The sequence below is a fragment of the Vigna unguiculata genome, chromosome 9, assembly GCF_004118075.2.
Source record: "Vigna unguiculata cultivar IT97K-499-35 chromosome 9, ASM411807v1, whole genome shotgun sequence".
Classification (NCBI taxonomy): Eukaryota; Viridiplantae; Streptophyta; class Magnoliopsida; order Fabales; family Fabaceae; genus Vigna; species Vigna unguiculata.
Genome location: NC_040287.1, coordinates 29,676,195 through 29,691,569, shown reverse-complemented (window position 1 = coordinate 29,691,569; position 15,375 = coordinate 29,676,195). Strand labels below are relative to the sequence as shown.

The window sequence follows — 15,375 nt, the reverse complement described above, 5'->3', positions numbered from 1 at the left end:
ATCGAAAATCGAATTCACGACTTTGTAAACAGTCACTATACGGTAAATTTATAAAAAGGTTAATGATATTTTAATTCACTTTTTTTATCTACTTTTAATCTATCATTTTAATCATTTTTAGATTATTTATTTTGATTTATTATAATAGTGTGATGATCTAAAAATGATTGAAATAATATATTAAAAACAAGAATGATCAAAATATCATTATACTTTATAAAAATAGTCAGAACCAAATATAAAAGTTTAATATTCAAAGAAAAAATCTTAAATGAACTCCTTTTATTCTTTAAAAAAAACAGATACAAGATACATTCAATTCACTCTAGTATAGATCAATCAGAAAACTACTATGCTGAAGTTTAAGAAAATGGATTTTTACATTAAAAACTAACCAATATAATACATATATATATATATATATATATATATATATATATATATATATATAATCTTTTGGAAAATGAATATGAGAACCCTGGACGAGGTATCCAGTGTTATGAGTGATGGAATCTTCACAACTGTATAATCCACACTTGAAAATGACCACTCAATGAATACAAGTTGAAGGGCCTGTGAAGTCTCTTGAAGAGTGCACCACATTGTAATCACAAGCTTCCACCATTGATTTTCATTAAAGGTTTCTTTTGTTTGTTCCAATGCATAAATTCTTAAAGGAAGATTCCAATGAAGAAAACACAATTTTAATGCATTTTCTATCATTGAAAATATCAAAATTTCATCCCAAAACTTTAATTTCCAATCAATAGAACATTGAGATATCATTGTTATTTTTAGATAAGTACAATATATGTGAGTTGATTTAAATTTATAAGTGTACAATTGATTCGTCTATATCAATACACATAATTAGATATAATTAATAAAATATAGTTAGGTTAAATTATTCTAACTCTACTATCTTCTATCTTCTAAATTTAATTGATGAAAAAAATGAAAAAAAATTAAAGTCTCTGAAGAGAAAAATAAAAAAATTAAAAACATAACAGGATTTATAAAATTGATCTAAATCATTAAAATTCTAATTTATATATAAAATATAACTTGAATTTTTTTCATTTATCATTTTAAAATGGTCCAAGCAATTAATAGGTGGATAGAAGTTGAATTAAATGCTTAAATTTATGGTCAAGAAATAACATGAATGGTACTTCAGAAATTATGTATTGAATCTGCTTTAAATAAAGGGGAAAAATGATTTGACACTCCTACAAAAAGTATCTATCATATTTGGACAATAACAGAAAAAAAGGAAAATAATAACAAAACATATTAAACAATAAGCTGTAAAAAACAAATGGTAAAAAACTAAAAGGATTAAATATATGAAAAGTGAAATTCATTTTTATTCTTGATTTTCAATTTTAAAAATGTATAAATATAATATTTTTAATTCAATTTTGATAATTTTTTATGTATTATATAATTTTTTATATTTACATTTAAATTATTTAAACTTATTAAATATTAGTATGAAACACCGGTTAATATAAAAAATTAATATTATTAAATTAAAAAATATTTAAAAATTAAAATTTATTATTTTTAAGTATGAATTCTTATTTCGTATTTAAACTTAAACCTAAAGTAAAATATAAAATAAATATTATTGTGGTGCAGAAACTCTGAGAAGCAAATACCTAAAGAACTTGAAACTATAAATTTATTTGACCGAAGTCAAAGTAATCAATTGAGGAATAGAACAGAAGAGTAGGGTAATAGACTTCCTTCTACTATATATCTAAGAAATCTTTAGTATAGGTAAATTACTGAATTGGACATCTTAATTAACTGACACGTGTCTGAAATGGAGGGTATTTTCGTCTTTTGGATAATTTTTTTTTCAGCTGAAGCATTAATTGTTGATTGATGGTTGCTGACAGACCGAAGCTTCTGCATGAAGGCATTGCATTTGGCGGAGGTATTTGAATTTTTGTTCTTGCGTTAGGTTTGTTCAGAAACATATTGTACTACTTTTTTCTTCTTCTTCAACACTTCATTGGATCTTCTTTCTTCTTCTTCATAGCAACGTAAGTTTCAATTTTTTTTTGGTTGTTTATTTTCGTTGGTTGATGTTTGTTTCTTCTTCTTCTTCTTCTTCTTCTTCTTCTTCTTTTGTTTTCTTCTGCTTTCGTCTTCTTCTCCAGTTTATTTATATATCTTTGTGATTATTGTTGTTCAAGGTTTGCAGAACCTGTTTTGTTGTTCATACCGACGTAAGTTATAATTTTTTTTTGGCTTTTTTTTTTGTTTGTTGATGGTTGCTTCTTCTTCTTTTTCTTCTTATGCTTTCTTCTGCTTTCTTCTTCTTCTGCTGTTTATTTGATATTTTTTTTTTGTTGTTGAAGGTTTGCAGAAGCATTTTAGTTCTTCATACCAACGTAAGCTTCCTTCTTCCTTTTTTTTTTATTTTTTTTCTTACGTTCGCTTTGTTCTAAGACATTTTTGCTTTATTTTTTGTTCTTCTTGGAGTTCATTGCATGTTCTTTGTTCTTCTTCATCTTTCTTCTTCTTCGTACCAAGAGTCATTTAAGTTATAAATTTTTTTGTTCGTCTTTTTATTTTCGTTGTATTTATTTTTTTATCGTTTTTTTTTGTTGTTCTTCGTTTTTTTTGGTTGTTCTTCGTTTTTTTTTGTTGTTCTTCGTACAACTTTGATTTTATGTTCCTCTTCTTTTTGGTTCATGTGTTTTTGTTATTTTTAAGTTGTATTGTTTTTTTTTCCTGTAAAGCAGTTGACCTGTTATTTTTATGTATTAGATGGCAAGGAAATTTGATATGATCAAGGATATTGATGGAAAAAGGGAGACTTTGAAACTTGTTGTCCGAATTGTGGATCTGTGGTTTGTTGAGTCATGGGATTCAAAACGAAATATGGAGATGATTCTGACAGATCAAAAGGTAATGTATGATTGTATTGTCATTGTATCAGTGTATTTTGTATGTGTATGTATTTGATGGTTATGGATGGTTATGGTGGTCAGGGTGATGTTATCCCTGCTATGATTAAGAAGGAAGACATTGCTACATGGGAAGACAAACTAAAGGAAGGAGAAAGTTATATAATGCATAACTTCAAAATTCTCAACAACAGAGCTCAATATAGAGTTTGCGACCACCCTTATAAGCTATTGTTTATTGGAGCAACATCTGTACGACGACAACCAATTGCCAGTATTCCTGCAAAAGTTTGGAAGTTCAAGAGTATAAAGGATATCATTGATGGAAACTATTCTGCAGATTTGTTGGTTGGTAAGTTTTTCTCCTTGATTTATATTTGTTTTCTATTTTTTTGTTGTCTTTACTTACTGTTTTGTTTTTCCATTTTAGATGTCATTGGTGTCGTGGATAATGTGGAGGAGAAACCAAGTTCCAAAAATGTTGTGTTTGACCTAAAGGACTTGAGGTTCAATTGTTTGTTTTGAATTGTAATGGTGTTTTGAATGTCACAGATTAAGTTGATTATTTCATTTTAATGGTGTTTTGAATTTGTTTTTTTTTTGTATATTGTAGTGGTGCGTCAATCTGTTGTACTCTTTGGGATTCATATTGTTTGCGTTTGGTTAGTTATTGGAGGGAAAGTCGTGAAACACCTTATCCGGCTATTATTCTTACTCAGGCAAAGATAAAGGCTGCCTCAGGTTTCATTGTATTTCGAGATGTTTGTTATATTGATTAGTCTAAGTTAAATGGAAATTTATTTAAATTATTTTGTATATAGGTCCATGGCCGGTGTCATTGTCTAATTGTTGGAATGGATCGAAGTTGTTTATGGGAGATGATATATCAGAACTGATTGAATTTAGGAAGGAATTTTCAAAGTAATAGTTTTATATAACGACTATGTTATTCTATAACTCTTTGTATTTCATAAGTACTAACTAATGTTTATTGTGTAGAACTACTGCTCATGAAATTTTCGAGGAGGGAAGCCAATATAGTGGATCTTCCCAGATTAGTCATGTTGATAGGTTTATGTATAAAACTGTTGTTAAGATTGTTTCACAGATCCTGACTGTGATAGAGGTAGTTTCGATTTTGTATACTTCTATAATCGATTTTTGTTATTATTAACCCTTCTTTTATTGTTGTAGGAGATTTCATGTGTTACTGTTGCACATACACTTAAATTTAACTTAGGAAATGATGGATGGAGTTACTTGGTTTGTAACTTATGCGCAAAAAGAACATATGAAGTTGGTTCTTTTAAGTGTTTGAATTGTGATGGTTATAATGAGTATCCAAAAATGAGGTTAGTAATAGTTGTATTGTCAAATTATGTTATTTGTGATTGAATATATGTTTTCAGATTCAAGCATCTTATTTATGATTAAATATATGTTTTCAGGTACAAGCTTGAAATTCAAGTGACTGATGGAAAAAAGGTTGCTAACTTCATGCTTTGGGACCAAGACTGCATCAATTTAATTGGTCTTTCTGCTGGTGACTTGCGAAAGAAAATGATCAAGGTTGTATATTTTTTCTTTTCCATTAGTAATATAATAATGGCATAATAATACTCATTTGATTTCATCTTTGTTTTTTAAAATATATTAGGATGGTGAAGAGGATCCTAAGTGTTTTCCACAGGATCTAGACGTTCTTTTGGGTTGTACTTTGGCGTTCAAGGTCAAGCCACAAGGAAATAACCGACCTGCTTCAGTAATGAGAGTTTCAACTGATCGTGAAATCATAGGACACATTAGTAGTCTTCTTGGACAAACTGAGGTCGTTATTTTAATCTTTGTGTACTGATTATGTGATGTATTTTGAGATGGAACTAAAGAAATCAAATTTTGCAGGTAATGGGAATTGTTGAAGCTAAGGAAAATTGTTCTGATCAATCAGAGCTTCGTAAGGACAAGTCCATAGTAAGTACTTATTAAATTGGTTGGTTTTATTAATTCCCATTTTCATGTATTGTATGTTTTAATGTATATTGAGTTATGTAGGCAATTGAGGTTGGGAAACGTACGAGTGCCAATGAATCTGATGTCCATACTCATACTGGGAGTTCTTTAGTAAGTATTTTAAAGTAGGTCTGATTTGTGGTGTAATCAAAATTTATAATTTTAAATGTTAAATTTTGCAGGCATTGGAACTTGCTGAATGTGGTGATAATGCAGCATGCGACTTATCTGCTGATACTGATAGTTCATTAGTAAGTATATAAGTAGATAGATTTAGTGTCTTAATTTTACTGGACAGTTTAAAGATGTAATTTGACTAAACATATGATTCATTGCAGATGTGCCTTTCTAGGACTGCTGATCTTGATCCGGATGTTGTTTTATGTGTGACGCCCAAAAAAGATCTTTGCACTACCAGTGACAATGAAGACATGCAGTATATTCCAGAAAATTTCATGGATTTTGATCTTTTGGAGGACCTGCCATTAGCCCAATTGTCAGCTACAAAGACAATGAAGATTATCAAGAAGGAGAAATGATATTTAATTTATGAAAGCTATGGAAATTATTGTAATTAATGTTGCTTAAGACTTTATGTTAGTTTCCTTAGAAATGTTTTGGCTCCTTCAAAGGATGCATTCGTCTATCCTGTTTTGATAAATTGTACTGGGGAAACCTTCTTTGGTATTTTAAAGAGTTTTGGTTGTGCTTACGTTGAACAAAGTTTGAACACTTTTTGTATATTAATATCAAACACTAAGGTCTATTATAAAAAAAAATTGTAACCGTCCAGAGGTTTATGTATTTATAGTCAGAATTCAACATTTTATGCATTGTTTTAAGTATACTACCATAATGAGAATTAAGGAAGACTACCATCACAACGTGTTATTAATATTCTTTTAAGTATACTACCATGATACGCGTTGATACATGTTCATTTTGTTACATTCGAACCTATGCATTCAGTTTAACATTTTCATATATTTTTTATAACATATTATCTGGATTGATTAGACATGCATTTAATAAAGATACGTTCAAGTTTATAGAGCAGTAGGATATCATAATTCATTCAAGCAATCATCAAACCCGCATTTATTAAAGCCAAAAACGTGCAATAGTTAATGTTGATGGTACGATATTGTATTCTATTAAAGCAGTACATTTGATAATTGTTTCCTGCGCTACAAGCAATGTGTAAGAGCAATGTGCATGTACAATATTATATATAATATAATGAAATGTAATTGCATAAAGCTGGCAGATTAGACACATTAGGATGAAAAGACTTGCATTTAAGAACCCCAAATCATGCTTCGCATTGACATGACTTTATAGTGGTGCTCATTTTGGCGGTAAAAATTTCACAAGTCATCTATTCAGCATCATGCAACTACGAAAATCTTTAGATTAGATTATGTTAAGACAACCTTTAATTGTTAAGTAGATGAGAATTTGGTAAATCAAGTCTGTTCTAAATAGTTAAAGCATAGCTTACTATTATTACTCATTAATTGGAATTGTTTCATTTATCTGTTCACAAACCAGTATTATGAACTATATCTGTAATGTTTTCAAAATTTCGTGTAGAAGTTTTTCTATGATCTTCAAGTATAACCTTTATATATTATGCAAATGTTGTTATTTCCCAAATAATTATCATTCTGTGTTGTGTTTAATGTAGAATGATGGCCGATGAAAATAGAATCTGCAGTTCAAGAGCAAGAATAAAAAGAAAACTCATAATGCAGGAGAAGAGGATGAAAGCTACATACAAAAATCAGAAGCGCGTTGAAAACAAAATGCCAGATTGTACCCCATTAGCAGATGTAACAACTTATTATGTTAATCAAGATACGTTGCATATGGAATCACAAGTTGGATCTTCTGATATTAGATTCAGGAATGTTCAAAGAAATGTTACAGGCTCACGAAAGAAGCCTCAAAGTTTGCTTCACAAGTTTGAAGGCACTGTGAATAATGTGACTAACATAAGTCAAGGGAATATACCAAGTCAATCATTTGTATTGGAAGATGTTCATGAACTAGAATCATATTCAGATGAGTCTGAATCGCTTGGTCAAATAGTAGAAGGTAATTTTATTTTGAAATGAAATTAACAGTTCATCATTATTACTGATATGTTGATCATAATTAATTACGCAGTCATTGATGAAGTAGATGATAGGAACCATCAAAGCATGGAGACTAATGCAAGATAAGTAATCTACGAAGTTTTTTATCAACATAATTGTTATGATATATGAGAACTTCAACTAATAATTATATTAATTTCCAAATTGTATGCAGATATAGGAGATCCGATATATGTTTGTCAGCATTGCAATGCATATATGTGGTATCAAGAACGCATTGGCAAATCTCATCATATGATTAATCCGAACTTTCAGCTATGTTGCTCAAATGGAAAAGTTGAATTGCCAATGTTTAAAAAACCCCCGGATGAGCTAAGTCAACTTTTATTTCAATCAGATTCAAAACAGAGCAGAACTTATCAGAAGAATATCAGAACATACAACATGATGTTTGCATTTACATCACCTGGAGCAAAAATTGACAATAAATACAACAATGGAGGTGGTCCACAAAATTTGAGAATCCAAGGACAATCATGCCACAGAATTGGTAGTCTTCTTCCACCAATTGGACAACAGCCAAAGTTTGCTCAATTATATATTTATGATACTGAAAACGAGATACACAACAGAATTCAATCTCTAAGGTACAATTCATTCGTCTAAACAATTGTTATTATATTATGTAGCATGTTTGTATTGATCTGCTCAAACAATTGCCATATATGAATGTAGGAACAACAATGATATTGATGCTGAAATTGTTAGAACATTAACAAACATGCTAGATAAGTACAATGTCCATGCTAAATCTTTTCGTATGGCAAGGGACAAATATGCGGAGCAGCCATGTCATGATTTTAAATTGAAACTTATTGCTGATAGGCATAACGATGGACGTATATACAACATCCCCACCGTTTCAGAGGTTGCTGCATTAATAGTAGGAGATGTTGACACTGCATCTCCTAGGGATATTATTATGGAAAGCAGAACAGGAAAATTACAAAGAATAAACGAGTTGCACACAAGCTACTTGGGATATCAGTATCCGCTGCTGTTTCCCTATGGTGAAGATGGATATAGGCATGATATTAGTCATCGTGATTCTTTGGCACTCAAACGTAACCGCTTAACAATTAGGGAATGGTTTTGTTTCAGAATTCAAACCCGACAATGTGAGCCAATGACCATTCTTAGATCGAGAAGATTATTCCAACAATTTGTTGTAGATGGATATACAATGATTGAGTCTGAAAGACTATCATTCATCAGAAACAATCAGTCCAAGCTGAGGGTTGACAAATATAGTAACCTCTGCCAACCAACCAATGAGAGCTACACAGAAGCTTCACAAAAAGGAAAACGTTTTGTGCTTCCATCTAGCTTTGTCGGTGGTAGGAGATTTATGGATCAATTATATTTTGATGGGATGGCAATATGTGGTCATGTAGGATTCCCAGATCTTTTTGTAACTTTTACTTGCAATCCAAAATGGCCAGAGATTTGTAGAATATTGAACCCTTTAAAATTAAGTCCTTCAGATAGGCCAGATATCATTGCAAGAGTTTTCAGAATCAAATTTGACCAACTATTGTCAGATTTAACAAAGAAGAACATATTGGGAAGGGTCATAGCATGTCTGTATACTTCATATACTTACTATTTATTTGTTTCATTTAATTGATTATGCTAATCATGTAAGTGATGTATGATTGCAGACATGTATAGTATTGAATTCCAGAAACGTGGTTTGCCACATGCTCATTTGTTGTTATTTTTGCATCCATCAAGCAAGTACCCGACAGCCATGGATATTGACAAAGTAATCTCAGTTGAAATACCATGTGCCAAAGAAGATACAGAATTGTATAACTGCGTAAAAGAACATATGATTCACGGCCCATGTGGAATCTCTAAGATATCATCTCCATGCATGAAAAATGGATCATGTTCTCGATTTTATCCAAAGAAATTTGAAGATACTACAACAATTTCAGAAGATGGTTTTCCTCATTATCGCAGAAGAAACAATGGTGTTAGCATTGTGAAGAATGATATTGCACTAGACAATCGATTTGTGGTTCCTTACAATCCTACAATATTAGTCAAATATCAGGCTCATGTCAATGTAGAATGGTGCAACCGTTCTAATTCAATCAAGTACTTATTTAAGTACATCAATAAGGGTTATGATAGAATTACTGCTGCCATTGTTTCTAATGAGAACCAAGGTTTTTCAACTGATATTCCAAGGGATGAAATCAAACAATATATTGATTGTAGATATATTTCTCCATGCGAAGCATGTTGGAGAATATTTTCATTTCCAATTCATGGAAGAAATCCAGCTGTTGAACGATTTTTTTTTCATCTACCAGGCGAGCAATCTGTGTACTTCAAGGATGATGATGACATTGATGATATCATGGCAAAACCGACAGTTAGGGAGTCCATGTTCACCAGTTGGATGGAGTGCAACAAGAAATATTCAGATGCAAGGGAACTAACATATCCACAATTTGTTACTAAGTATGTGTATAATAAGAATCAAAGGTGTTGGAAACCAAGGAAAAAAGGAAATACCATTGGAAGACTTATTTGGGTTCCCCCTGCAACTGGTGAACTTTTCTACCTAAGAAGGATGCTAACAATTGTTAAAGGTCCAATATCCTATATAGATTTGCGAACTGTTGAAAGCATAACTTATCCTACATTTAGAGAAGCATGTGAAGCTTCTGGATTTTTGGCAGATGATAGAGAATACATCGAAGCTATCAAGGAAGCCAATGAATGGGGATCTGGAAACTTCTTGAGGAGATTATTCGTAACTATGCTCATGTCAAATAGTATCAACAAACCTGAGGAGGTTTGGAAGAAAACATGGGAAATGCTTTCTGATGGAATTCTATATAATGAAAGAATTATTGCACGAAATCCAAGTGAAATAGTTTTTAACAATATTAATGTCAATTTTGGATATGAAACTATGTTAACTCATGTTATTTGTTGCAGCCCTCAACCTGAATTTTGAACTACTGAAAAATTTGACTTTGATTGAAATTGAGAAGCTTTTACAGAACAATAGGAGATCATTAAAGGAATTTCCCTCCATGCCTTATCCTAATGATTTTGCAGTAAATTACTGTGGCAACCGATTAGTGTATGCTGAACTTGATTATAACAAGGATGATGAACTATGTATCTTTGAAACAAATTTTAGGAGTATGACAGGTAAGTTTTTATTCCTAATATTTTTGCAACACAAGTCATTGCTATTTATCTAAATTATTATTAATATGCAGATGAACAAAGACATATTTTCCAAAAGATTATAAATGCGGTGCATGATGAAAAAGGGGGCATGTTCTTTTTATATGGATATGGAGGAACTGGAAAAACATTTATGTGGAATACATTATCTTCTGCTCTTCGTTCTGAAGGAAAAATAGTTCTAACAGTTGCATCAAGTGGTATAGCGTCTTTGTTATTGCTTGGAGGTAGAACAGCTCATTCAAAATTTAAAATTCCAGTTCCAACACTTGAACACTCTGTCTGCAACATTACAAAAGGTAGTGAACTATCAGATTTAATGAAATTGGCAAACCTCATAATTTGGGATGAAGCACCAATGGCACACAAGTTTTGTTTTGAGGCACTAGATCGAACTTTAAAAGATATCATGAAAGAACACAACAAATCAGATTTCATTTTTGGTGGCAAAGTAATAGTATTTGGAGGGGATTTTAGACAAATTCTTCTTGTTATCCCTCGAGGAAGCAGGTCTGATATTGTTCATGTAACAATCAACTCATCCTATCTTTGGGAGCATTGCCAGATTCTAAACTTGACCAAAAACATACGACTGTTACAGCAGGGATTGCACAGCTCTACTGTTGCTGAAATTGAAGAGTTTTCTTCCTGGATAATAAAAATTGGTGATGGTTCACTGAATGAACCTAATGACGGCTTAGTAGATATAGAAATCCCTCCAGAATTTCTAATAAAAAACTTCAAAGACCCTATCCAAGCTATAATCAATAGCACTTATCCACAACTACACCAAAAATTCAATGATGAGATGTTTTTGATATCACGAGCTATTCTAGCCAGTCGAATTGAAACAGTGGATGAAATCAATAAATCTGTTCTGGATTCTATTCCAGGTGATGCTTAACTTATACTTATCATTTTTTCATACATTTGTCATATTATATAAGTCTAACAACTGTTATTGATCAAATTTAGGTGAAGTTAAAGAGTACCTCAGCGCAGACTGTATTGATACATCAGATACCATGGACGTTGATGTATATGACGGTATTACACCAGAATTTTTAAATTCATTGAGAACATCGGGATTACCAAATCATAGTATAAAACGCAAAGTTGGCACACCAATAATGCTTTTGAGAAATTTAGATCAATCTGAAGGTCTCTGTAATGGAAGTAGATTAGTAGTTACCAGACTAGCAAAGCATGTAATTAGTGCAAAAATTATAACTGGGAAAAACAAAGGAAGAGAAGTTTACATCCCGCGTATGTCTATGTCTCCATCTCAGTCACCATGGCCATTCAAGATGATTAGAAGACAATTCCCAATCATGCTATCTTATGCTATGACCATAAACAAATCTCAAGGTCAGTCTTTAGATTGTGTTGGATTGTATCTGCCTACACCAGTTTTTAGTCATGGTCAGTTATATGTTGCAGCTTCCAGAGTTAAAAGCAAGTCTGGATTAAAGATTTTAATCCATGACACCGAGAATAAGCCTTTGACTGCTACCACAAATGTAGTTTTTAAAGAAGTTTTCAACAATGTGTAATGAACGATTACATACCTGATCTTTTTTTGGCTAGCCATGCATACGTGGAGTAGTTACAGAGTAAGAATGCTTAACTGATATTCTTAAATATGATGTGTTGGCGTAATGTATAAGTTTTTTGTCATAATAACTTGCAGTAATAAATGAATATGTGGTACTTTGATGTTGTCCCTTGCATTTATCATGTCTGAACTGACAATTACATTATGGTAAATTCGTATTGGCCATAGTGCATTAAATATGCAAACTGCCATTGACCAACAAGAAAACAAGAATTAATTATATGCGCAGATAATATTCTTAAATAACTGCTAGGTTCATATAGCAATTCCTTATAATATTGTCTTGCAGCCATATAATTAGCCCAATTGATATTGAATCTCTTACTTGACACACCACCTTAAATATGTAGTTAACCTCCCACAATTGTCAGTTTAATCATGTTTTGAACCCCAACAAGACCTTGCAACGTCATACGAGCAGCCCAAGTAATACTGAATATTTAACTATACACAGTACCATAATTATCAAACGCACCTCCCAGATGTCTAACATTATTAATCAAATATGTTGATGCAAATGAAGATCGGTGTTCATTTATTAACAACTATCCATACTATATTAAATACATCAAATTATGGACATTAAATTTATTTATAAAATTTACTTTTTTAACATAAATAAGTAATATTATATACAAACGAATATAGAAATTATTTTGTTTTTTTATTAACGTAATATTAGAGTAAGAGTTATATTGTTATTTATGTTATTTATGAGTAACAGTTATAAAAGTAAATAATGTTATTTATAAAATTATATTACCAATAAGAATACTACGGTTTAAATATACTTTTATTAATTATAAAATCATTTCATATTTGGTAATAATACTTTACATTTATTCCAAGTTTTCGCTAATTTCAATTTATATTAATTTAAATTTTAAACTTAATCAAAAAATGTAGATAACGAAAGTTGAAACTTGGTATAGTAATCCCAAGAGACATGTACATATTTATCATTAAGTAGATATAGTCAATATAATAGTCAATATAAATAAGCAGTTTTATATCAACATTCCAAAATACATTAATGTTGATATACTAAATATCTAACATAAACTTAAACTATATATTCCAAAATTCATAAAAAAGAAACTTAAACTAAGTGTTTGTAGGATGTACGTAATACTTTGACAGACAAAATATTCAAAACATTACAATAAGCTAATTCTTCAATATATGGATTACACCCTTTTCTTCATCCTCCACAACAAATTTTATCCGATCACCAGCAGCCAGTCCGTTTTCTTTGCAAAACTTCTTCCAACCACAGGTCAAGTAACACTCATACGAACTTCTGCCCGTCCAACGTATCTTACAGTCCCAGAATTCAGATTGGTCATTCGTCAGTCTGTAGCTCTTGCGGCCCTTGATCAAGCATTCTTTTGCAAATTTGGAATCCAGATACTACATTCGAAAAAAACATGTTAATGCATGATAGATATGAATTCAAGTATGAAACCAGGATTATACATATCTGTCTTACCAAAGAAGATGCTTTAACATCATAATTGGTTAATACTTTCTCAAAATCAGGAGCAGCAACTGGAACTTGGGTGTTTGCAGCACTGCCCGAATCTCTGTTATAATTCATTTCTACTCCTTCAGCCGAGAATATCCTATGAAGAAATACATTGTTTCCTACATAGTTTAAATGTAAGTAACACGGACCAGTCAACCCATAATATGGAATGTACCTACTAAAACCAAACAGAACCATCCTCAAAGACTCATCTGTATCGACATATATTTCAAACATCTTGGACAGGGGATCATACAACTTGATCGCGTAATTAAACGCAAGTTTATCCCGACAGAATATTTGGAAGTAATCTGGGACAGTAATCAACATCTAAGACAACAATCAACACATGAACTATATTAGAATCAATGCCATACAAATGCAACTGTAAATGTAATAACAATGGATTAATATTGCATACCGTGGCTGGGATAAACTACACCCTAAACGCTTGGAAAAACCTTATTGAGGACAAAGGGTTACATCCAAGAGAAGTCTTTGCTGTACCAGGGTAGTCAAACTCCGTCCAGTCCAAATCAAAAAGCCTTATACGAAAAAACCGGTCTCCACAGTAAACAGTACACACATAATAAACATCGTTGACGTTATAAAAAGACCGAATGCTCTGGACACCACGAAACTGTCTCTGACCCAAAAGACCATCCTCAAACTCTATATTTATTGTATTTCCTTTCGGATCGCTAAAGAAGTTGGTCCCCAGCAGTAGCCTTTTACCCCATTGCTCATAAAAACCAACTTCGAACTCCAGACATTCCTAACATATACGAAAGCAGAAGCATTCATAAAAATGAAAACTTTGAAGACAAATTTGTAGAAATACTTCAACCACAACACCATCGTACAAAAAAATATTAACTTTACGCCAGAACCTAGGTATTCCTATCCAAAAAACGAAATTTTAAATAAACGAACAAAATAATGCACCAACCTCTGCGGGCTCCATCACCGTCACTGAGTTTTGGTAAAAGTTTGTGAAGCTGATGGCCCTTGATGAAGACATTTTAACGTTTGGAGGCTGCTGCAACTGCGACAGGGATAATGGTTTCTTTCTTCGTTTCTTACCAAAGACAGGGATGATGCTTTCTTTCTTCTTTCTGACCAAACACACGCACACTGATCCAACTTACCATTTAAAGCCACAAAACGTAACGACTGAATGAAATAAAACCCCCTGACGAAACCAATCAACGTGCAAAAAATATCCCCACGACAAGACATGTAATAAGTTGGTTTTGCCGCCATCTTTTCGTATTCTGAGAGATATATTACATTTATTTTAATGATATTAAATTAGTAGTAAAAACCTTTACCATACCACTTTAATAATGTACTGCTAGGTTAAACAAGAAACCAAAATACCAAAACATAAAACAATTAACCGACATTGACCTTTAATTCAAATCAATTGTCAAATTAATAAATCAATAAGAGAATAATATTACAAATATAACAACACTAATATATAGCTGTAATTAATTGTAGGAAATTATTTCAAAATTATATTTATTTAAGGAATATAATTATTACATATTGTTTATAACCATGTAAATATAAATATTAATTTCTTTTTAAAAAATAACTTTTAAATCTAACAAGAAAATCCAAAACAAATAAATTAACACCTGTTTTTTACTCTTTAATCTTCACCAAAACTCTAAATTTATTATCATAAACAACATTCTGTAATTAAATTTCTAAGAAAATTAAACTGACATTTCATAATTCAAATAAAATAACTATCTATATCATCACAAATAAATTATTCCAAATTACTCAAAAACACATAACATATAACACATAATATATATCAATAATTAATTATACGTAAATGTATAATTACATAATCGTCAGATGAATTTGTTGTTTGAATATTTTAAAATTCATAATTAAAACATTTATAACTTTTAAATT

At 31.2% G+C, this 15,375-nt stretch overlaps 1 protein-coding gene and 3 long non-coding RNA genes across 4 annotated transcripts; all 4 read left to right on the top strand.

Annotated features, from left to right (window-relative positions):
* Window positions 1-2,197: 2,197 nt before the first annotated feature.
* On the top strand, window positions 2,198-2,858 carry LOC114163915. Its single transcript, XR_003599448.1, has 3 exons — window positions 2,198-2,237; window positions 2,370-2,402; window positions 2,782-2,858. It is a non-coding gene; the product is annotated as an uncharacterized LOC114163915 (long non-coding RNA).
* A 770-nt stretch (window positions 2,859-3,628) lies between these two features.
* LOC114163912 lies at window positions 3,629-4,012 on the top strand. Its single transcript, XR_003599446.1, has 3 exons — window positions 3,629-3,662; window positions 3,743-3,842; window positions 3,921-4,012. It is a non-coding gene; the product is annotated as an uncharacterized LOC114163912 (long non-coding RNA).
* A 996-nt stretch (window positions 4,013-5,008) lies between these two features.
* Window positions 5,009-5,325, top strand: LOC114163914. The gene is made up of 3 exons (XR_003599447.1): window positions 5,009-5,042; window positions 5,114-5,182; window positions 5,270-5,325. It is a non-coding gene; the product is annotated as an uncharacterized LOC114163914 (long non-coding RNA).
* Window positions 5,326-6,679: 1,354 nt separating this feature from the next.
* Window positions 6,680-11,856, top strand: LOC114163640. Its single transcript, XM_028047941.1, has 7 exons — window positions 6,680-7,028; window positions 7,203-7,677; window positions 7,766-8,670; window positions 8,752-9,972; window positions 10,046-10,264; window positions 10,336-11,196; window positions 11,279-11,856. Exons 1-7 carry the CDS (start codon window positions 6,680-6,682, stop codon window positions 11,854-11,856), a joined length of 4,608 nt encoding a protein of 1,535 aa, XP_027903742.1.
* Window positions 11,857-15,375: the final 3,519 nt, after the last annotated feature.

Bases quoted from the DNA above. Each gene is read 5' to 3' on its own strand.
- LOC114163640 (XM_028047941.1), top strand. From the start codon at position 6,680: ATGCAGGAGAAGAGGATGAAAGCTACATACAAAAATCAGAAGCGCGTT. The intron at 8,671-8,751 runs GTCTGTATACTT...GTATGATTGCAG, and splicing joins ATTGGGAAGGGTCATAGCAT to ACATGTATAGTATTGAATTC. The intron at 10,265-10,335 runs GTAAGTTTTTAT...ATTAATATGCAG, and splicing joins AAATTTTAGGAGTATGACAG to ATGAACAAAGACATATTTTC.